Source organism: Gallinula chloropus, assembly GCF_964237585.1.
Source record: "Gallinula chloropus genome assembly, chromosome: 28".
Classification (NCBI taxonomy): domain Eukaryota; kingdom Metazoa; phylum Chordata; class Aves; order Gruiformes; family Rallidae; genus Gallinula; species Gallinula chloropus.
Window position 1 is genome coordinate 3,782,651 of NC_140113.1, and position 22,688 is coordinate 3,805,338.

Consider the following 22,688-nt stretch of genomic DNA (forward strand, 5'->3'; position numbering starts at 1 on the left):
TGCCCTGCTGACAGCACCAAAGACACCAGTAGGAAGAGTTCAGGGACTCCAGTTGGGTTTAGCTCGGTGCCACGTTACAAGGAATGCATTTTCTGTTGAAGGGCAGAGCTTCTGTTACTCTGAGTTACTCAGAGCACAGCGTGTGCTGTGCTGGGAGGGTTTGGGGGTTTTTGTTAGGGTTTGGGTTGTTTTCATTGAAAATATGACAAGGGCACTGTCTCCAACACAACTGTTCCCTCAAGAACTGGGTTTCCATGATGTCATGAAGCCAGAAGTATAGTCTGACCTTCAACTGACACTGCAAAACCAATGCCTAGGTGTTTTTCCTCTGTCCTTGGAAGGTGAGGTGTGGATCACAGCGTGGCCACGGTCATGGAGGGCTGTGGGGTGTGTTCATTCGACTTCAGAGGCCTCGTGCCAGCCTCTTGTTTTCTCCAACACTAAGCTTACCCCCAGCTTCCCCTCAAAAACAGGAGGCTTGGTAACGCTCCCTGCAGAGTTGGGGGGTGAAGCATGAAGCCTGCAGAGTTCATCAGAGGGCACTTGGGTGCTGTTGTATGAAACCCATCTACAACTACGACTTCTCTTCATTCTGTCTGTAAATACAATAAAAACTCATTTGTTCCTTAGTTTTAATCCCTGGATTTTTGGAAGGAGGGGTCTTACTGTGGGTTGTTGTAGGCTGAGCAGCTGCCCTAACTCTTCCCTTCCAAGCATCTTCCAGAAAACAAAGTGAGGTCAGTCTGTTTGGTTCCTTTGGTGGTTTGTTTTCCCTCAGCCCAAATACTTGGTGTGTGATTCTCTTGTTTTTGTTAACTTTTTCTAACAAAGGTGGAGTTGAGGACTTGGCTTTCAATAAAACCAGTTTGAAACAGTAACTCCAGTAGGGGTTTGTTCTGAGGAAAGCAAAAGGCAGGAGGATGGGAGCTCTGGCTGTTCCTGGGAGCGGGTGCTGCGCCGGCACATTGTGTATGGGTGGCAGATTGGGAAATGAAGATAAGGAATCTGGCAGGTCTTGTGCTCAGATGAGTAAGGTCACTGTGACAAATGTGCTTCCCTGGGAAGTTGGGACAGCTGCTCCTCTGGAAGCACCAGCCTGGAGCATAAGCTGCTGCCCCCACTGCTGGGTTCTCTGCTCAGAGAGGTGGGGAGAGGCTGCTGGAGAACGGGCACCTTGTCAGTCTGTTCCAAGTGGCATCCCTTGCCCACCTCCAGTAAGGGCCCAGTGTGCCCTGGGAGCAGGCAGCCCCTGCTCTCACTGATGGGATGGAGCAGCTTTTCCTGGCCCTGGTCTGCCAGAGCCCCTTCTCTCAGAGCCCTGGTCATCAGTAGGTGCTTTGTTCCATGCAGGTTTCCTGGTGTAAGTGACCTACTGTTCCCTGCAGCAGGGTGGGGTCAGGGGGGATGTCAGTTCTGCACCCCTCAGGGGCTGCTCAGCATCATCCTTGCTGGTGGCAGCTACAGTGTGAGGGTTTAGGCTTCAAGAACCAGATCAGAGAGGCCAAGACCAGGCAGGGGCTGTGCCAGCTGCCTGGCTGGGCTGAGCACAAGGCCAGGAGTGGGCATGGCACTGGTGGGCACCATGAAGTCACCCTGCTGTGGAGAGGCTGAGGGTTGGGGCTGCTGTGTGGGAGGTGGGAGCAATGCTTGGAGCGGGTCGGTGCTTGGGAAGATCTGCTGGTTACTGCTCCAGCTCACCCTGGTTTTACACCCTTGTTCACCTCCCTGCACGAGTGGAGCAGCTTGGGGGGGGGGGGGGGGGCTGCTCAGCCTCAAAGCCCCCTCTAATTACTGAGCCCCAGAGACTGAACTCCCCCTCCTCGTGCTCAGATGTGCTCCCTTGGCTGCTGGCTGAAGGAACGAGCCTGCCCTAACGAGCCTGCCCTCGTCAGCGAGGAGCCTCCTCACCCTCTCCGTGCTGACGGGGCGCTCGGGGTGCGCTGGAGGATCGGTGGCCGAGCCCGGGGCAAAGTGCAGGGCGGCCAATTCAGCCCCCGGACTCTGAAGCAAGAGGGCAGAAGAGTGACGCGGCAGCAGCAGGGCTGTGCAGGCTCTGTGAGGAAGGGGAAAGGTTGAGCAGCCGCGCTGGGCGCCTGATAAGTGCTGTGAAGTTTGTTAAGTGCGTGCTCAGCCCTGGAGCACAGGGACAGGTCTCTCTGGGGGCTGGTGGGGAGGTAAACGCTCCTGCTTGGAGCAGAGAGCAGTGAGAGGAGGAGGGCAGGAGAACGCTGGGCTCCCAGCTGGGTGCAGAGACCTTGAAACTCCTGCTCTCTGCTCAGTTCAATTCATTATTAAAGGCAGGGATGGAGTGTTGGCTTTCATGTGCTTGGCTCCTTCTCTTCGCCTCTCACAGATCTGAAGAGGTGTGTCCTCTTGGCCCCTTAAGCACTTAAAGTTTCCAGAATGAATTGGAAAAATAGAAAAGCCCCAACGTTCCCTGAGCTTTCAAAGCCTCTTCTGGAGGGGCTTTATCCTTCCCCCGCAGCCCTCGGTGGCCTTTCTCAAGGCAGCCTTCAAGCACAGAGACCTGCATGGGCCCTTGTATGGAGACAGATGTGTTTGGCTGCTGCCTGCTTCCCCCTGGGACCCCCTGGCCTTCCTCGTGGGCGGCTCTGGCACTTTAAGGGCGCTGCCTGTTTGCCGGCAGCGGGGCCGAAGTCCGCAGGCTCCGGTGGCTCCGGCAGCCGGGCTGGGGATGCAGCTCCCGGCCGTCCCGGGGGTGCTCGCCCCCTCCTTGCTCGCCATCCCCGTGGCCTTCGGTATCAACAGCGCGACCACCTGGGCAGAGTAAGTGTGGGGCTGGGACAAAGCTCTGGGGCTGGGGTAAAGCTCTGGGGCTGGGGTGCTGGGTCTTGTTCTCCACTGGTCCTGGATTGTGGGTCCAGTCTGGGACTGGGTGGGAGCATCTGGACTGACCCAGGACAAGGCTCTGTCTGAGGGTGGTGGGAGCCATCCCATGTGGGATGGGCTGTTGGGTCCCATCCAGACCTGAAGAGTGGGGAGCAGTGTCCAGTAATTTGGCACCAGCACGTCAGCCTGCTCCCCGCTGAGCTGGCCAGAGCCCCCCAGCTTCCTGACACCCTTCACTTCCCTTCTGCTAAAACTCCAGTTCCTTTTGTTTCCAGCCCCCACCCCAGGAGCTGTCAGCTCTGGGTTTCCCCCTGTGCCCTTCCATTGCTTTCCTGCCCTTCCATTCCTGCCAGGCTGCCTTCATCCTCCTTTTCCCATCCATTGTCTATTTCTTTTTATAGCCAATTTCTGCTTTTGCCTTACCAGCAGCGAGGGCTTTTACCAAACTCTTACTGGCAGATCGGGGCTTTCCTGCCCACCCCACAAACTTTACTTCAGGATCTCCTGATTTCCATCCCCATCTTTTCATTCTCTCCCATCCTGTGGGCACTGTGCCGTGGCAGCCTGGATCTCCAGGATCCATCACCGTGACATAAATCCTCAGCCCTGTAGCTGTGGGGAGCACTGACCCCTCCAGCCTGGACCCCAAACCTCTGCCCAGACATTTCAGGGGGTTGTGGAGGGGGTGCATCCCCCTGATCCCTAATTTTCCCGGAGTGATGGTGTCCTCAAAGGCCCTCAGCCTGTCAGGGTGAGCTGGGTGCCCCGAGTGCAGCACCCCAAGGTGCTGGGACGTGTGTGTGTGTGTCCCCAGAGCTGGAGCCCCATCACATACAGAGTCACATCTCACAGTGACCGGAGGAGCCCCACGTGCTCCTCCACCATCCGTCTTGGAGTTTTGAATTAATCATTTTGTGGGAGTAATTAGTTGTGTAGTAATTAATTATACACTAGTAATAATGCACTTAGGCAGTGACACTTCAATTATTTGATTGTTTTGAGGGGTTTTTCAAGAGCACCCGTGTTGCTGTGGATGCTGAGTGCAGGCAGCCACGACAGCTCAGCCTTGTGCAGTGCAGCTGTGATGCCCATCCTGTCCCTGGGTGAAGGGGTCCTGTGCTCCCCGGCCCCTGTCCCCATTCCCATCCCTGTCCCCAGAGATTCCACTTGCACGAGGCCAACACGGGCCAGGAGCTGTCACAGCCTCCTGGAAACAAGACCTGAGCTGTTCCCAGCTGGGGCTCTGCGGGACAAGGGGACAGCTGGTCCCCAGTGCTGCTTCCCCACAGCCCCTGGAGCAGCTGTTTCCCCCCCACCCACAGGACAGGCAGCACTGTGGGATCCCACCCATGCTGGGTCTGGTCCTGCCCTTTCCCTGTGTTGGTAGAGACCTCTCAAAATCAGTGGGGACAAAGGGTGTTTCACCCAACCCAGGGGAAATGTGGCTTCATCCCCCCACTGTGCCCAGGGTGCTGAACCCATCCCGTTGCTCTGCAGGGACCCGCTGGTGCTGGTGCTGACAGGGGTCCTGGTGCTCGCCGGCCTCTTCTCCATCATCTTCTTTGTAAGTGGAGTCAGCTACTTCCAGGATCCCCTTTTCTGCGGTGAGTCCCCTCGGGGGTGTGGGGACTGACCTCATGCTGGGGTGGAGCGGAGGTTTGGGACTCGGGGGGGGGCCATGGGACATGCCCAGAGCTGGCTGGCTCCCCCACAGTGTTCGTGGTGTTCTCCTTCACCTCTGTTGTGGACTTGATCATCTCACTGGAGGAGGATGGCTTCATTTCTGGCTTCGTGGAGGTCTATGTCAAAGAGGTACCACCTCTCCCCTCCTCAGGCTCTCACCCACGAGCAGCCCTGTGCACCCACAGCAAGCACGGACGCTGCTCCCAGAGCTGCTCATGTTGCAGGGGGGAGCAGCCCTGACTCCATGGGGTCCCCTGGGGAGGGGGCGTGGGAAGGCGCTTGACCCCACCCCATATGATCCACTCTCTCCCGACGGGGCAGGGGGAGCCCTACCTGCGTACAGCACATGGCATCATGATCTGTTACTGGGATGGCATCGTCCACTACGGGCTCTACCTCGCCATGATCGCGGCCATCGGGCAGAGGTGAGCAGGGAGGAGGTGGGAAGGCAAGGTGGCTCCCATGGCCATGTGGCATCGTCACAGATCGGGAGCTTGGAGGGGCTGGCAGGGGCTGGAGGGTCCCAAGCGGTGTGGGGAGGAGAGCTGGGAGCCTGGCAGAGGTGTCTCACCCCCATGTCTCTGCAGAAAGAACTACAGGAACCTGGGTCTCTTCTGGCTGGGCTCTGTGGTGATGAGCATCATTGTCTTCCTGCTTGGGAACCTGATAGGTACAGGGGTGCAGCTGGGGGCTCAGCTCTGCATCCAGCTCTTGCTGATCCCCCCAGGCTGCCTCCACACACCCCCCTCTCATATCCCCTGGGTTTGCTCCCTGGGGGTTGCCCGTGGGCAGAGGAGGAAGGTGCTGACCTGGGGGCAAGACACAAGTCCTGGGTGCTGAGTGCTCCATCATCCCCACCCCACACTCACCTTCCACAGGGAAATACAGCTCTGACCTCAGCCCTGCCATCCTGCTCAACCTGCCCTACATCCTCATCCTCATCTGGGCTGGGGCAAGGCTCTTCCAGCAGCCCAGGGCTCTGCCATGCTACAGCCCTGAGAAGGTGAGCTGGGGACCAGAGCTCCCCAGCACCAGGACCCCACAGCCTCATCCCCTGTCCTGGGGCTGGACAGCAGCATGTGGAGCCCAAAATACAGTGTTTTCCCCCTCCCAGGTTGCAGAGGAACAACACAAACACCTGTACCAGCGGCCCCAGGACGTGGGGCTGGTCCTGCTCCTGCTCCTCACCGCCGTCTTCACCTTCTTCAGGGGGATGGTGAGTCCTGGGTCCCTGCACAGGGATCTTGGGGGGGATGCAGGGGTGCATGCCCACCTCCCCTCTGCTCTCCTCACCCCTAGGTGGTTTTGGACTGTCCTGCTGATTCATGCTTTGAGTACATCTACCAGCACGAGCCGTACCTGCGTGACCCCGTCGCCTACCCCAAAGTGCAGGTGAGTGGGGTGGAGGTGGGGCTGGAGCCCCCCCTGTTTGGCACCAGGTGAACCCTCTTTGTGTCCCACCCCAGATGCTGATCTACACGTTCTACGTCCTCCCCTTCTTCTGCCTCTGCATCTACGGGCTGGTGGTGCCGGGATGCTCCTGGCTGCCCGACTGGAGCCTGGTGTTTGCCGGTGCCGTCGCACAGGTGAGGGCAGCTCCGTTGTCCTTCCCCCCCACTGCAGGGGCTGGGGTGGGGGACACGGTGGGACCCCTGGGCTGGGTTTAGGTCCCAGCCAGGACGAAGCAAGCGGGAAGCAGGGGCTGAGCCTGTGCGGATGGAGCTGCATCCTCGGCTGCATGTGGAGCAGCTCCCATCACCGCTGCCTGATAATTGCTTTGGCCTCGGTGGATCTTAACGAACCCGGGGATTAGTTTGACAGAAATAGGCTGGAGCGAGCCCACAGATCTATAGATAGGACACGCTCCTGCACAACACCCTTTGGTGCCAGGTGGGCTGCACGGGGCCAGCCCGCTGCTGCTGCCCCTCCCCGTGTCACCCCCTGCCCTGTGTCCCCAGGCTCAGTTCTCCCACCTGGGCTCCTCGCTGCACGCCCGCACGCCCTTCCCCTACCAGACCCCTGAAGATGTCTGGTGGAGCTTCCTCATCACCAACACCCTCTACGCGCTGGGCCCCCTGCTCCTGGCCCTCCGCTGCCTGCGCTGCCCGGCCTTCTTCCTGCCTGCCACTCCCACCAGCCTGCACCGGGGCAAGAAGTACCAGTGATGGGTCCTGCCCATCCCGGGGGCTGCTGCCCGTCTCCCCTCTCCCTGCTGCGAGGGCAGCTGGAGGTGGGACCTGGCTGGCAGAGATGCCCCCTGGGATGCTTTGGTCCCCCTCCCGTGTCCCCTAACACTGTAGGGTGCACTGAGGGGGCCCTGAGGTGCTCTGCAGGGGCGTCGCTGAAGCCACAACCCTGCTCTTGGCCAGGCTTTGAGGCGTCTTGCTGGTGGGGGGGCTGTGGAAGCCGGGCTCCCCTCCCAGCGAGTCCCTGGGGTCAGTGGGTGCCCTGTCCCACCCTGGTGCTCCCAGCCATGCCAGAGGGATGCAGAAGCTGGAACGTGCCAGGAAAACACTGTTTACAAAATAAAGGAGTGGGGGTACGGCTTCCAAACCCGTGTCCGTGTGCCTGTGCCCCCCTCCTGCCCTTTGGGGTGCAGGGGCTGGGGCGGGGGTCTCTGCTGCCTGCTCTGCCCTTGCTGCAGCTCAGCCTCGGCCTGCGAGGGGCAGCCGGGGGAGGGGGGGGAAGGACGGGGGGTCCCTGCGCCTGCCAGGGGGCACTGGGGGGGGTGCGGGGTCCGCCAGCGCGGGTGCGCACACGGGTGCGCACGTATGGGCAGGGGGGGTGTGCACACGGGGGGTGGGGGGGCCCCCGGGCGGGCGCACACGGCTGGGGGCTGCGCTGGGGTGGGGGTGGTGGCAGGGGGGGTGTTGCCGCGGCTCCGGGACGCCCTTTTCGGGGCCGGGGAGGGGAGATTTACCGGCGAAACTCCTGCGCCGCGGGGTCCCCGCCCGCCCGCCCGGGCCGGGAATACGGGGGTCCGCGGGCCCGGTGCCGGTGACCTTGGCGAGCCGCCGGCCCTGCGCAGCGCCGGGAGCCGTGGCGGGGCCGGGCCGAGCTCCCGGTGCCGCCCCCTGCGCGGAGCCGCACCGGCAGCACCGGCGGCACCGGAGCGCTCCTGCGGCCGGGCCCGGGCACACGGTGAGTGTGGGATGTGGGGAGCCGGGATGGGACCCCCGGTACAGACAGCCCCGGCGGGTGCCGCTCCCGTGGGGCGGGGGGATGGCGGGGAGCTGGGGGGGGACGACACACGCAGCCCGGCCGGTTCCCCCCGCACAGCGCTGCGCCGCCCGTTCCCGGGCACCGGCGTCCCGCAGCCCCGGGGCTGCCGCCGCAGTGTCCCGCACTGCAACACCGCACCGGCCCCGGGCCGCCGGCGGGGAGAGCCCGCGCCGCCCCGCTCCCCCTGCCCGGCCGGGCACCGGTACCCTCGGAGAGGCAGCCCGGCTCCCCCTGCCCCACAGCCAAACTCCCCTTCCCCAGCCCCACGGGGGAGGGGGGGTGCATTCTGGGCATTCCCACGGGGAAGAGGGGGGTTCATTCCTAACGGGGGGGGGAACCCACCCGGTCAGCCCTGGCTGGGGTCTGGGGCACCCCTGAGAACACGGGGCTCAGTGCCCGGGGGGGTTCGCAGCCCCCCTCCCCTAGCCCCCCAGGAGGGCCGGGGGTCTCCAGCACATGTGTCCCTGCCAGAGTCCTGGCTGTCCCCAGGGAAGGGGGGATGTGGCGGGGGGCAGTTGGCCGTGGGGCCCCAGGGGTCTCGGGCAGCCCCCTCCCACACCATTAGTTCGGTTTCCAGATGTGCCATAAATAACCCAGGGGATCCGGCTGCCATGAAATATTCATCCCGGCTGTAACTGAGCGGGTGAACTGGAGTTCAGCGCCAGCCTGGCCCTGGGGGTCCCTGCGGGCCTGGGATGCTCGGTGGGGGGAGGCAATGAGTGACCCAGTGCTGCTGGGCACCCCCACTCTTGCTTGGGGGGTCTGGGGGCTTCTCCACGCAGGGTATCAGCAGGTGACAGCACCTCCTTCTCCTGGCCAGGTGTGGGTTGGGGTCTGGCACGCTGCTGGGGGGCTATGGGCTTGCTTGCAGCTCTCCCCTCCCCCTCTCTCCTCCTTGGGGGGTGGGGGGGTGCTAAGGGCCTTTGTTCCCCCCCTCCCCAGATGCAGCCCAGAGGCCCCTGGGCCACTGGCCCAGCAGCTCTGCTGCTCCTCATCAGCATCCTCGCATCTGATGCGCTGCTCAGCAACCGGGGACGGAAGAAGGTGGTCCATGTCATGGGTGAGTGGGGATAGGGGTCTGCAATGGGGAGCTGGGTCCCCCAGGATGGGATGGGGGGAGCATGTTACCTGTTAAAGCATGGTCAGTGTTGCTGGGGCATCTGTAGGGTCCTCCTTGCTCTGGCCAGGAGCTGCCCAACCCTCCTTGGGGTTTGCAGCTCCCAAAAGAGGAGATTTCCTCCCCAGAGGTGGTCCCCCCACCTGCCCCATGCCCCCAGCCTGCTTGGTCCCCATCGTGGGTCCTGCCCATGCGCTGGCACTGCCAGGACCAGGCTTGGGGTGAAGGACTCCCCTGAGCTCCATGTCCCTCGCAGAGGGGGACAGCGGGGCCGTGGTGGTGCAGACAGCCCCGGGGAAGGTGGTGACCCACCGGGGCGGCACCATCATCCTGCCCTGCCGGTACCACTACGACGTGTCCGCCCACGACCCGGCTGAGATCCGGCTGAAGTGGACCAAGGTGACGGAGCCGATGGCCTTCGTGGACGTCTTCGTGGCGCTGGGCAAGGCGCGGCGGGCGTTCGGCAGCTACCGCGGCCGCACGGCTCTGCAGGAGGACGGCTTCGGCGACGCCTCGCTCATCATCCGCAACGTCACCCTGCAAGACTACGGCCGCTACGAGTGTGAGGTCACCAACGAGCTGGAGGACGACACCGGCATGGTCAAGCTGGACCTTGAAGGTAGAGAGGCGGCTGCCCCAGGGAGGAGGGGCTGGGGGGGGACATACACAGGGACACCCCTGTGTCCCACCCGGCACAGCCTGGATGTGGGTCCCGGCGTGGCGTCCCCGAGCTGGCCTCGTGCCTGCTTTACGGCCGGCTGTTTGTCCTGGCGTGTGCCGTGCTTTATGGCCTCTGTGATTGGCTTTTATTGTTGCTCCAGGTTTACAGGCTGGCAGCTAATAAATGCTGGAGATAGACAGCGCCACGGCCTCGTAAAGCACCGGGGGGGGGGGGACTGAGATGTGGCAGCATCACTGGTGCCGGGCTCTGAGCCCGCTGGGGTGGGCTGCTGCAGCTGGGACATGGGGAAAGGGGGAAATCCTGTTTTGGGGGGCTCAGGGGGCACAGCCGCGTGGCTCACGATGGTTCAGGCTCACTCTGGGGACACCAGGGCTGCGCTGAGACCCCTCGGGGGTCCTGCTGATGTCCCCGTGCTCCAGAACAGCAGGGAGTGCTGGGGGTCCTGAGGGTGGGGAGCAAAGCCTGGAGCCCCCAAACTCTCCCAGCAGAGCCGATGGGTGTTTGCAGCCTGTGTCCGAGCCCACAGCCACCCCATCCCACGCTGTCACCTTGCACTAACAACCCCAACCACTGGGTTCAGCTGCAGAATAAGCGGGGGGACACCCCCTGCACCCCACCCCTGCTCTCCGTGCCCCCAGGTGTGATCTTCCCCTACCACCCGCGCCTGGGTCGCTACACCCTGAACTTCCACGAGGCGCAGCAAGCCTGCCTGGAGCAGGACGGCATCCTGGCCTCCCACGACCAGCTGCACCAGGCCTGGCTGGAGGGCATGGACTGGTGCAACGCCGGCTGGCTGGAGGACGGCTCGGTGCAGTACCCCATCTCCCGGCCGCGGGAGGAGTGCGGCCGCAAGGACACGCCGGTGGGGGTCCGCAACTACGGCTACCGGCACAAGGAGAGCGAGCACTACGACGCCTTCTGCTTCACCTCCAACCTCAACGGTAATGGCAGGGGGGAAACTGAGGCACGGAGCAAGCAGCCCCCCCCCCATTTTGGCTTGCGGGAGGGGTGGGGGTGGGTAGGTGTGTGTTTCCCATGATGGTCCAGGGAGGTGCTCAGCAGTGGGCGAGGGAAGGATGCGGCTGCATCTGCCTTCCCTAAAATCCCTGGCACATCAAGAGGGGGGGTTCAGTGCTGGCAACCCCCAGCAGGGAGCAGGATCTGGCCCCATCATCAGCAAGGCTGAAGCACCCGGTTTTAGCAAGCCCCATCTTCCCCGGGCAGGAGAGGGGGACGGAGGCTGTGGCAGCAGCGAATGGCCCGGGTGATGGATGGGGCCGGGGCCACGCAAGACAGATGGGAGCCGGGAGGGCTGCCGGGCTGTGTAAATTCCTGGCGGCTGGCAGGGCTGCGCGGGGGGGGGGGGGCGCTCCCGATGTTTATTTAATGGTGGCAGGCAGGATAAATAGCGGGTGTAATCGCCACGAGGAGCCATCACCACCCGCTGCCGTGCAGACCCCATAAATCTGCCTGCACCGCAGCGGCGGCTCCCCAGAGCCCACCCAGCCCATCGTCTCCTCCAGCCCCCTCCCAGAATGTGTTTGGGTGTGTGTTTGTGTGTCTGTGTGTGGATGGGGTGGGGGGTGTGTGTGGGGGTGTCTGTGTATGGATGGGGTGGGGGGGTGTGGGGGGGGTGTCTGTGTGTGGATGGGGTGGGGGGTGTGTGTGGGGGTGTCTGTGTGTGGATGGGGTGGAGGGTGTGTGTGTGGAGGTGTCTGTGTGTGGATGGAGCGATGTCCTCAGGGTTTGCACCGCTCAGCCCCATCCCCACCCCATCCCACCCACCCGCTGCTGGTGCTGTGCTGGATGCAGGATGCTGCGGCTGGACCCCCACCAGCCCCCTCCCCACCCAGCTTGTGTGTTTCTCCCCCCCCCCACCAAGGCAAAGTCTACTTCTTGAAGACATACCGCAAGCTGAGCTACGCCGAGGCGGTGCAGGCCTGCAAGAACAACGGGGCAGCCGTGGCCAAGGTGGGCCAGCTCTACGCCGCCTGGAAGATCCAGCTGCTGGACCGCTGCGAGGCCGGCTGGCTGGAGGACGGCAGCATCCGCTACCCCATCGTCAACCCCCGGGCCCGCTGCGGGGGGCAGGAGCCCGGCGTGCGCAACCTGGGCTTCCCGGACAAGAAGTACAAGCTCTTTGGGGTTTATTGCTTTAAAAAGGCTGGAGAGGCTGCCCCCGAGAAGGAGCTGGGTGGGGGACACCCTAATCGCGTGTGAGGCTCCCCCCCCACCCTTGGGGGAGCACCCCCAGATTTGGCCGGGGACTTCCCGCATGTGGTGCTGGGCTCCCCGGCGTCGCCAGGAGCACAGGGAGCTGCGGGCAGCCCCTGAGGTGGATTGGGAAATGGTCCCTGTGCCATGCTGGTGCGGCTGCTGCGCCGGGGGCTGCGGACAAAGGCTGGTGACACTTGGGGAAACTGAGGCAGCGGGAGGGGAACGGCTGCAGCAGCCCAGCCCGGAGCCTGTGCTCAGATGCAGGGCCGGCTCCCCAGCCCGTTGCAGTTCTTGCTTATCAATCAGCATATTGCATGTGCTAATGGCCCAGCCAGAGCAAAGCAGGCTTGAGCCCCACGTCCTCATCCTCACGCCCAGGCTCCCCAGCTCCCTGCTGTCCCTGGGGCCATGCAGCACTGAATCCCCCTCCCCTGCTCCTCCCCGGGAGATGCTGTGGGCAACCAGCATCATGGGACCAGCAGGTCACTGGAGGGGTCTGAGCCACCACGGGTGCCGGGCAAGGACCGGGGGTACTGAGCTCAGCTTCATGCAACACGGGCAGCCGGGGAGGGATGATGACACGCAGCCCTTCCAGCACCTGCATGTACCCGCTCACCGCTGGCACCCCTGCGGGGCCGCTGCTGGGCCAGCCGAGTGCCATGGACCACGAGCCGGGGCTGGGGCAGCTCCCTGGCACTCGGCGTGGTGCAGAAGGGGCCGGGGGACGTGCTGGGCTGGGCTGTGTCCCGCCCGAGCACCGCTCAGGCTTGGGGCAGCCCTGGCGCTCGCGAGCTGGACGTAGATGAAATAAAAGCTTCGGCCGCTTTCGGGAGCTGAGCTGGGCTCTCACGTCTCCGTCGCTGGTGCCACCCTCGAGGGGCATCTGGGGTGCAAGGGGATCCCCGGGCTGCCCTGTGCCGTGGGGTGCTCCCCTGGCAGCTCCCCGCTCAAAGCCCTGGGGACTGTGGGGCTGCTGGTGCTGGGCACGCTGGGAGCATCCTGGCTGGAGCATCCCTCCAGCATCCCTCTCTGGTCTGTGAACACCAAGGGAGCAGGATGGGCTGAGCCTTCTCACGGCAGCAACCAGGAGCCCCCGCGGGGATGACAAGGCAGTGGTGGGGACCCCGAGGGGTGGCTGGCACATGCTGATGGGGGGCAGCCCCTGTGCCCATGGTTAATGCTGGATAAATCCAGCATCTTCTTCAGCATCTTACTGAGGCTGGTGAAGAGAGACACACTGCCTAGTGCTGTGCACCATGGGCCAGCGGGGGGCTGGCATGGTGACCCCCAGGAGGGGGATGAGGTTTGCTTAAAATTAACTTAGTGGGGGCAAGAGGAGGCGGAGGGAGGGTGCTGCCACAGCAGACCCCCCACAAAGCCAGGCAAGGGCTGGAGCAGGGGGGGTCACACCATCCCTAGGGCCCCTGCACCTCCCCCCCCAAATGAAGCGCAGGGTGGGACCACCTAACTGTTAAAAAAATTTATTAAAATGTCCAGCAGTACAGAAAGGCAGAGTCAGAAATGGGGGTGGAGGGGGGCAGGGAGGGGGCTCGGGACACGGCAGTCACGTCGCAGACAGCAGAGATCAGGAAGCGCCGTACACACACACCTCACACACACACACACACACACACGCACACACACGCCAACTCCAACGGGGACCCAACACCAACAGAACGGGAAATAAACCCAACCCCCAGCCCAGCGGGGTGCCAGCCCTGGGGGCACCATGCACCCCCTGCCCCCCACCCATAGGGATGCCCCACGGACAGGAGGGGGGGCTGGGATGGGAAGATTTGGGGAAAGGGGTAGGGGGGGATGCTAAAAAACCAGAGGCACCCTGGGCCAGTGAGACACGATGGCCGAGGTGGGAGATTTGGGAAGGGGCAGTGGGTTAACCCCCGTCCTTTGGGGAAGGGGCCAGAGCCCAGCTGGGGACCAACCATTGGGCTGGGGGCAAGGGGGGGGGTCCCCGTGCAGGGCTGGGGGGCTCAACCCCGGTTGGGGGGGCTGAGCATGGGGCATGCAGGGAGAGGCTGGGGATGCACACGCAGCCGCCCCCTCCGGATCCTATTCCCTACGGGACCGGGCATCCTAGGAGCTAAAGCCAAGGGGGAGGAGGGGGGAGGGGGGGGGTTATAAAAGAGGGGTGTGGGGGTTGGGAGGGGGGCGGGAAACGTCACCACGTCCCGTCGGGGACCTGTCTGTCCCCTCCTGGGGGGCCCCTCATACTCCCTGCCCCCAGCTCTAGAAGTAGTGGCCCTCCTCCATCCAGTCCAGCCGGAGGTGCTTGCGGTGTTTCCGCCGCTCCTTGCGGGGTTTGTGGTGGTGGTGCTGGTGGTGGGGGTGGCTGTGCCGGTGGCGGTGGTGCCGCCGCGCCCGGTGCGACCGCCTGGCTATGAGGGGGGCAAGCGAGGGGACGGTCAGGGGCTACAGTCCCCCACTGGTACCTCAATACACCCCCCCACCACCCAGGACCCCCCCCTCTGTCCCCACTAACGTTTTGTGCAGAGGATTTTGGGCCGGTCCCACTTGCCGGTGCTGTGGCACTTGATGGTGGGCACGTGGCGCTGGGTGAAGCCCTCCTCGCACTGGTAGCGCACGCTGGCGTGGATGCTGTACTTCTCCTTCCTCTTCCCCACCATCACGGCGTTCGGCACCTCCGGCGGGGGCCCGCACAGCACTGGGGAAGGGGGACGGACAGACAGACAGACCCCCACTGTCACCCACCTCCAGTGACCAAGAGGGGACAAGGGGACACCCTGACGCTGCTACTGGTGTTCTGGAGAAGGTGGTGAGCGGGTGGCTGTGGCGGTGAGGTGTTCCCCAGGCCTGACTTGGTTAATTAACGGCCTTATCGGGGGCGAGCGCATCGTTAGCGGGAGGAGAGGCCGCCTGCTCCTCCGGCAGCTGGAGGTTAATGCGACTCTCAAGATAAGGAATGAGAGCTTAATAGTTCCAGTGGTGGCAAATTAAACAAATTAAAGCAGAGAGGGAAGAATTGATTGAGAAAGGAGGAAAAAATGGAGATTGAGGGGAACTGACCAACTTTCCCTGGGACAGGGGGGGTTCCCTGAGGATGAGGAGGGCTGGGGGGCTGATGGTGATGCCAGGGGGGTGCTGGGAGGGTGATGGGGATGCCAGGGAGGGCGGGCAGGTGGTACCTGTGCCTTTCTTGCAGATGTAGGGCAGGTTGTAGTTGCAGGGGACGTCGTTCCACTTGCCGATCTCGTGGGACACCAGCACCACACAGTCCTCCCCGCCCGCGAAGAAATTGTCCGGCTGGTTCTCCCGCCAGTTCTCGTATTGCTGGTGGGACAGGAGGGGAGGTGAGAGCCCCCCCTCCCCACACCCAGCACCCTGAGCCGCCCCCCCCTCCTGCCCCTGCACCCCCGAGGGTCTCACCAGGCCGGTGTTGTCGGTCCACTGGAAATCCTGCTCCACGATCCTGTCATTGAGCCCGATCCAGGTGTTTTCGTGCCCGAAGCCTGCGGAGGGAAGCACCCGGGGCTGGCAGGGTGGCACAGGGAGCACCCAGGGGTGCTGATGCTCGGAGGGCTGCAGGAGGGGGTGTCTCCCCCCTGCCCCTCACCGTTGATGAAGCTGTGCTCCTCCCGCGAGTGGATGCTGGTGAGGTGGCCGGCGCGGCGGCGGCAGTCCCGCTCTGCATCCTCCCAGGAGCGCCGGCGGGCAAAGTACCGGTAGCAGTGACCCTGGAACTTGTGCCAGTTGTGGTCACAGCCCTCCGTGTCTGCGGGAAGATGGGGACAGTGGGGACAGCAATGGGGACTGGCCCCCCAGCACCCCTGGAAGGATGCAGGGAGCAGCTCCCCATCACAGCGAGGGGGGATGGGACTCCTGTGTACTCTTCCCAGCCTCCCCACGCTCATCCCCAGGGCGACAGGGGCTGGGCAGTGTCCCAGGGGGGGCATGGGGGGTGCGCTCCCCACCTTTCTCGCAGCGGCTGCCACCATAGCTGGGCAGGCAGAGGCAGATGAAGGAGTTGACCTCATCAATGCAGGTGCCACCGTTCTGGCAGGGGCTGGACAGACAGTCGTCGATGTCTGCAGGGACACGCCAGGAGCTGGGGGCACACCGAGACCCCACCACCACCACCCACCCAACCCACCGCCCCCTCCGCCAGCGCCACCGAGGATGGGGGGACAGAGCAGGACAGACCCTCAGCCCCATTCCCCTCCCCACATTCCTGTGCCACACCAGGCAGGGCCGAATCCTGCCCGGGCTGGTGGGACACTCACCGATCTCGCAGTTCTCCCCGGTGAAGCCCGGTGCGCAGCTGCAGCCACAGACGGTGCCGTTGGCACGGCAGGTCCCGCCGTGCAGGCAGGGGTTGTTCTGGCATGGGTCGGATGGGGCTGCGGGGTGGGAGCGGGTGCCCTGAGCCAGGGTGGGTTTGGGGGGGCACAGCAGCACCCACACGCTTCCCCACCGGGACTCGGATCTGCCCCAGTGCTGCCCCAAAGGAGCCTTGATGTATTTGTTGTGGCAGCAGGGGCTGGGCAGTGTGTGCCATGCACCCCTCCCCCCTCCGTGCTCCCCAGCACGCTCCCTGCCCCCCAGGACCCCCCTCCAGCAGTGCCAGGATCCCCAAATATTAAGGGATGAGAGGATGCTCTCCCAGGATCCACTCCCTGGTGAGTCAATGGGTTTGGGTGAAAGAAGACCAAGCCCCCCTCCCCAATCCTGCCCCTGTGGTCGGCATCATGCTGCCCCTGTCTCAAGGGGTCAACCTCGAGGTCTGTGTGGCACCCAGCCCACCTACTCCCCCTGCACCCACCAGCCTGGGGACCCCCCAGCGCCCTGACCCCCAGCACTGTGCTCACCGTGCCGGCTGGCGTTGCCAGCACCCGTCCAGGCCAGCAGCTCCCGCTCCTCCAGCCCCGGCTCCGCACCGCTCCCACTGTCAGCATCCAGCAGCGGGGACCCCCCTGGCCCCCCCAGCTCCACCACCATGGAGGGCTCAAAGAGCAGCCCTGTGCTGGCAGACTCGGGTGCCTCGGGCACCCCTGGGTGGGGGGTGGGGGATGACAGCCAGGGGCTGTGGGTGTCTGGGGATGGGGGCACAGGGAGCTCTTCCCTCTTCACCTCCCCTGAGGCATCTTCCTCACCGGGGGCCATTGGTGCTTCCTCGAGGCCAGGGACCCCCGGAGGGCTGGGGTTGGCAGGGGGCAGCCGAGGGGCTGAGGGGGACAGGAGGAGATGTTCTGCCATCCCCAGCTCCAGTGCAGCATGGCTGGTGGGCTGTGGGGCTGTAGGAGTGAAGCTTGCAGACCCCTCCTCGGCCGCTGGCTCCAGCACATCCACATCCATCGGCCACTCAGTGCTGGCCCACGAGGTCACCTCACTGGCCATGGGGGCAAGTGGAGGTGAGGGGACATCCCATGGCAGAGGGGATCCGGCTCCTTCACTGCTCGGCTGGGCTGACCCCTTCCCCACATCCCCATGGGGATGCTCATGCCTGGGCTCAGCCAGCCCATGGGGAGCCGTGGGGCTCATCCCCCCCTGAGGTGGGGGACCAGCTGCCTTGGTGGGGCCAGGGGTGGCTGGGTGCCCCACAGAGGGGTCAGCCAGGTGGAAGAAGGTCACCGCTTTCCTCTGCCTCTCCAATGACCCATCACCTGGAGCCCCACTGCTGTCACCATGGGGCTGCGGGGCCACCTCAGGGCCCTCACCCACCAGTGGGGCTGGGGGCAGCGGGGGCCGTGGCGGGATGGAGCTGCTGTCCTCCTGGGAGGAGGCATCCCCGGAGAAGTCCTCAGTGGCATCCGTGGGAAGTCGGGGGCTGTCCCCACGGGCGCTGGGGACATGGGGCTGAGCGCTGTCCGGGGGGCTGAGAGCACCATTGGGAGCAGAGGAGACAGGCAGGGATGGGGATGGTGGAGGGGGCATCTGAGCGGGTCCCCCAGGATTGTGTGGGGCCGTGCGGGGACTCCACCGCGGCAAATCCCTCTGGGCGAGCGCCTGCGGTGCGGGGGACACGGGGATGGTGGCTGGTGCCATCAGCTCTGCAAGAGACAGTGCAGCCATGGGGCCCCCAGGTCAATACAGTCCCCACCCCGACCCCCCCAGCCGCTTTTGGGCATCACTTACCGGGGCCAATCTCCTCCTCCACCACATTGGAGGGCGAGTCGGTGCCCTCTCGCCGGGGGCTCTCGGTGCCATCACGGGGGATACTCAGTGTCTCCACAGCATTGGCTCCAGACCCCTTCACCTCCAGGGCCAGGACAGGGGCCTGGGTGACCATCCCCACGGGGTCCCCAGCTGTAACTGGGGGGTCCTGGCTCTGCTGCTGCAGCTGGAAGTAGCGCCCGTTCAGCCCGGCGTAGCTGCTTCGTCTTGGGGCACGGGAGCTGGTTGGTGGGGTGCTGGGGGTCTCTGCTGCCGTGCTGGGGACCATCCCCAGCCCAGATGGTGCTGACGGTGAGCTGGGGACATGCTCCAGGGCTGGGCTTTGGGACTGTGGCAGGAGGGTGGCCAGGTGCTCCTTGGGACCAGGGACTTCTTGTGGTGCTGGACTGGTGCTGGCTGGATCCTGCCAGGAGGTCTCCGGCACCTGGTCCACCACGTTGAGAGCTTCATCCTCATGAGGCCACACCAGCGAGGAGACCATGGTGGGTGCTGGGGATGTGCCGTTGCCCAGCCCCATGCCATGAGCCACTGGCACCCGTGCCAGTGCAGCCCTGGGCAGGTCACCACGCTGTGTTGCCGGGCTGCTGCTTGCCGGATTCAGCTGCTCATCCTCCTCCTCGCCCAGCCCCACAGGTCCTGGCTGCAGCGGGGGGCTGTAGCGGTCACGCGGGGTGTCCCGGGTATCCCCCGATGTGCCCAAGTCCTCACCATGCTCCACCAGCACGTTGCTGCTGCCCAGTGGGTCAGGCGTGGGTGGCACCGGCTCCTCCTGCCCCACGGCCGCGTGCGCTGCGGTGAGACCACGGGCATCAGCCGCGCTGGCAGAGGGACGAGTGGCAGGACAGGCACCCAGGGCACAGCCAGGGACCCTCATCTTCCATCAGCGCTCAGCACCAGGCGCTGCATCCCCCAGCCTGGCTCCCTCCCAGCGCAGCTCTCCTCATTTATCTCATTAATTCCCCAATTAAATATTCATCCACAGCAATTTTCCCAGCCATGCCCACCGATTCCCAGAGGGAGAAGGGCTGGGGCTGATTGGGGAACTGGGAGGGGAGAACGCAGCGCTGGCAGCGCAGGGTCCCCCTTACCTTTATAGCAGTAGGCGTCGAATTTGGAGGTGGCGGGGGGCAAGCCGGTGCGGTTGGGGAACTGGTAGAGGGTCCTGACGCCCGAGGAGTCACCCCCACACTTCCTGCGTGGAAGCCGGATGGGGTAGCGGACGCTGCCGTCAGCCAGCCAGCCCGGGTCACACTGGTCCAGGCCCTCGTGCCATGCCAGGTAGAGCTGCCCCGTGGTGGCCAGCGAAGCCCCCCGGCTCCGGCAGTGCCGCCGGGCCTCCTGCCAGCTGAACCGCCCCGGTGCCGTGGCGTAAAACACTGTCCCTGCAAGAGAGCGGAGCCCGTTGCGGATGAGAGGATGGAAAAGCACAACGGTGCCGACGGCTCGGAGCCAAGTGGTGCTTCTGGAGGTCTCCCTGGCTCAAGCACCACAGCCACACCGCTGGCACCGCACCAGCACCCAGCTTGCAAGGGATGCGTGGAGGCACCACACTCCCGGCCGCATCCGCGTCCCCATCGCCCACCCGCCCAGCGCCCACCCACCCAGCACCCACCCGCCCAGCGCCCACCCGCCCAGCACCACTTGCCTTGCAGCTCCCGAGCGTAGCAGTACACATCGTACTCTTCCCCGGGCACCCTCTGGCCGTAGCTGCGGACTCCGGGGAGGCTGTTGCGGTCTCCGTAACAGCCGGGTCGGGACAGGGTGATGGGGTACCTGCGGAGAGGGGTGCGGTGGGCGCTCAGCTCCATGGCCACCTGTGGGGAGGTGTGTGCTGCAGCCCGTGCCGCACACTTACCGCACGGTCTGGTCGGCCAGCCAGCCCGCGTCACAGTTGTCGTAGCCGTCCTCGAAGGCGGCCTGGAGGTGCTGGGCTGAGGCAATGACGGCCGAGTTGTCCAGGCAGGCGCGGCGGGCAGCGGCGAAGGTCAGCGCGTAGCGCTCGCCCGCGGGGCGGTAGTGGAAGACGACGCCTGGAAGGGCAGCGGGTGGCAAAGCTGGCATGGGATGCACGGGGTGCAGGGATGGTGCGGGGTGCAGGGATGGCATGGGGTGCATGGGGTGCACGGGGTGCAGGGATGGCACAGGGATGGCATGGGATGCAGGGATGGCACAGGGTGCACAGGGTGCAGGGATGGTGTGGGGTGCACAGGGTGCACGGGGTGAAGGGATGGCACAGGGTGCAGAGCTGACACGGGGTGCACAGGGTGCACGGGGTGCAGGGATGGTGCAGGGATGGCACGGGGTGCACGGGGTGCACAGGGTGCAGGGATGGCATGGGGTGCACAGGGTACATGGAGTGCAGGGATGGCACAGGGTGCAGGGATGGCGTGGGGTCCACAGGGTGCAGGGATGGTGCGGGGTGCACAGGGTGCAGGGATGGTGCAGGGTTCAGGGATGTCACGGGGATGGCACGGGCTGCAGGGATGGTGCGATGCTCCCTCAGCCCTCCCAGCAACGCCACGATGTGGCTCCCAGCTCACCCGTCACCTCCAGTGGCAGCAGGTCCTGCTCGTCGTCGATGCCGGCCACCACCTCGCAGCGGTACAGCCCCGCGTCGCTGGCGCGGGCGGCGCGCAGCACCAGCGTGGCATTGTAGCGGTCACGGGAGTAGCCGGGCAGGGACACCCGACCCTCGTAGGCCTTCACCACCTTCACCGCGTTGTCCTTGGCCACCAGGATGGGGACGTCCTCCCGCTGGCCCGTGGCCGAGCGCACCTTGCTCCATTTGACGCGGGGCGGGTCGGGGGGCTCGTTGGGCCCCAGTGAGGCGGAGGGCTGGAGCAGGAAGAGGCAGGGCAAGGCCACGGACTCCCCCAGCCCCACGCGCACTGCCTGGTGCTGCACCCTGTTGATGTGGATCACCTTCCCATCGTCCTGGGAGCCTGCGGGGAGAGGCGCCCAGATACCACGGGGATGGGCAGCAGGAGCTCCTGCATGGAGACCATGACCTCCTCCTCCTCCTCCTTCTCCCCCCACACTAATCCTGCCCCAGCCTGTGCACGCTCCTGGCTCTGCCGCCGTAAATCCCACCAGTCTTAGAAGCCAGCGGGGTCGGGGGCATGCTCCCTGCAGAGCCCAGCCAGCTGGGGACCACTAATCCCCCCCCACAGCTCTGTGCCCTCCATTGCACCCCAAGCCCTTCACTCGCCGGGAGACACATGGCGGGGACACACAGGGCAGGGCGATCCCACAGTCCCCCGTGCAGCACGATGCCCCCCCCATGAGGGATGGTGGGGGGACACATGGAAAATCCGAGGGCTGGGGTGGGGGGCTCAGCTCTACAGTGGGAAGGGGGCTGGGGATGCCGCCAGTGGGATTAGGGATTTATGTCTTGCCTGCGGGATCCCAGCGGGGATGGGGGCAGCTGGGGTCCACGGTAGCTTGGGGGCTTCTCCCTTGCTAATCCCCCGCAGCCCAGGGCAGGGAGGTGGGGGATGGCCACAGCCTGAGCCCCTCCTGGTTATTTTTCACCCTCACAATTTATTATCTCTAATTGTTCGTTATTGGCTGCTGATCACCATCACTGGGTAATTAGCCTGGCTGCGGAGCACTGGCAGCACTTACCCAGGACGGCGATGGGGAGGAGGGAGAGCCCGAGCAGGATCCAGCAGCCGGCATCCCCCATCACATGGACCATCCTTGACCTGCAACGAGAACGGGGTGGGGGGGTGGGAGGCAGCTGCTCACCCACTGCCCGCTGGTTCGGCGATGCCGGGGGGGCTGTAAATCACGGTGGGGCCACACTGACACCAACCCCTGGAGCCGTGGGGAGGGAGCAGGATCAGCCCCTTTAGCACGATGGGGCTGATCTCCATCTGCCTGGAGAGAGTTTGATCTCACTCTCGGCACGAAGCCGGCACAGGGTCGGGATGGAGGGCAAGGTGCCACCTGCCAACCCACCGAGCCCCCCGCTGGGGTGTCCCTCTGTGTCCCCTGCCCAGCGTGACATCCCCACATCTCCATAGCGGGGGCAGTGGGAAAGGCTGGGGGGTCCTGCAGCCCCCCTAGCCTGGCAGTGCTGGAGCTGGGGGCACCAGAGGCGGCCCTCACCCTGCTCCCAGCATTAACATGCAGCGGGTGCCTCCGGTTGCCAGAGCCGGTGTGGAGCACAAAGCCAGCACCGGGGATCTGTCGACTGCGGCGACAAGGAGCATTTCCCAAACCATTCGCTGTGCCGGCTCAGAGGGAAGCCGGACAGATCCCGGGGCCGGCACCGGCACCACCCGGCACCGGCACCACCACTGCCTGGCACCGGCACCACCTGGCACAACCACAACCACCGCCCAGCTTCGTCTGTGTTTGGGATTCCAGCCAGGCTCTGGCACCCATCTGATGCCAAACCAGAGGCAGCAGGATGCATCCAGCACCCCAAACTCCAGATGGAAACATGCTGGAGCCTGGCACCACGTGGCCACGAGCTCAACCCATCCACCCATGCACTGGTGGATGTGGGGTGGGGTGTGCTGGTGTCCCAGGTCAGGGCGGTGAGCTGGGGAGCACACAGCTTGGGGAGGGGAGCACCAGGAGCATCCCCATCCCTCTCCCCAGCTGCCTGGAGCCACGGCTCCTGCTCAGCCCACAGATGCTCCATTTTCCAGCCCTCGATTCCTCGTTCTGTCCCTTCTGCTTTTATGGGACAAAAATAGAAGGAAAGAGCAAAATGGCAAGAACAAAAAGAGACCCCCCGTGCTCAGCGCTGGAGAAGGG

The 22,688-nt window shown here is 64.5% G+C and overlaps 3 protein-coding genes across 3 annotated transcripts; 2 read left to right on the forward strand and 1 right to left on the reverse strand.

The window, feature by feature from the left end:
• Positions 1-2,681: 2,681 nt before the first annotated feature.
• Positions 2,682-6,841, forward strand: TM6SF2 (transmembrane 6 superfamily member 2). The gene is made up of 10 exons (XM_084276322.1): positions 2,682-2,787; positions 4,348-4,454; positions 4,565-4,662; positions 4,855-4,958; positions 5,121-5,203; positions 5,412-5,536; positions 5,648-5,749; positions 5,833-5,925; positions 6,000-6,119; positions 6,492-6,841. Exons 1-10 carry the CDS (start codon positions 2,696-2,698, stop codon positions 6,696-6,698), a joined length of 1,131 nt encoding a protein of 376 aa, XP_084132448.1. The 5' UTR covers positions 2,682-2,695; the 3' UTR covers positions 6,699-6,841.
• A 1,856-nt stretch (positions 6,842-8,697) lies between these two features.
• Positions 8,698-11,774, forward strand: HAPLN4 (hyaluronan and proteoglycan link protein 4; the record flags this gene model as incomplete). The annotated part of the gene is made up of 4 exons (XM_084276406.1): positions 8,698-8,815; positions 9,129-9,491; positions 10,193-10,495; positions 11,437-11,774. The coding sequence occupies 4 exons, from the start codon at positions 8,698-8,700 to the stop codon at positions 11,772-11,774; spliced, it is 1,122 nt and encodes a 373-aa protein (XP_084132532.1).
• A 1,988-nt stretch (positions 11,775-13,762) lies between these two features.
• NCAN (neurocan) lies at positions 13,763-21,618 on the reverse strand (the record flags this gene model as incomplete). Its single annotated transcript, XM_084276150.1, has 14 exons — positions 13,763-14,163; positions 14,272-14,454; positions 14,936-15,080; positions 15,177-15,259; positions 15,364-15,522; positions 15,722-15,835; positions 16,031-16,147; positions 16,616-17,797; positions 17,883-18,710; positions 19,010-19,303; positions 19,567-19,694; positions 19,777-19,951; positions 20,462-20,863; positions 21,546-21,618. 14 exons carry the CDS (start codon positions 21,616-21,618, stop codon positions 13,763-13,765), a joined length of 4,284 nt encoding a protein of 1,427 aa, XP_084132276.1.
• Between the last annotated feature and the right edge of the window lie 1,070 nt (positions 21,619-22,688).

Bases quoted from the DNA above. Each gene is read 5' to 3' on its own strand.
- TM6SF2 (XM_084276322.1), top strand. From the start codon at position 2,696: ATGCAGCTCCCGGCCGTCCCGGGGGTGCTCGCCCCCTCCTTGCTCGCC. The intron at 5,204-5,411 runs GTACAGGGGTGC...CACCTTCCACAG, and splicing joins CCTGCTTGGGAACCTGATAG to GGAAATACAGCTCTGACCTC. The intron at 5,926-5,999 runs GTGAGTGGGGTG...GTCCCACCCCAG, and splicing joins TCGCCTACCCCAAAGTGCAG to ATGCTGATCTACACGTTCTA.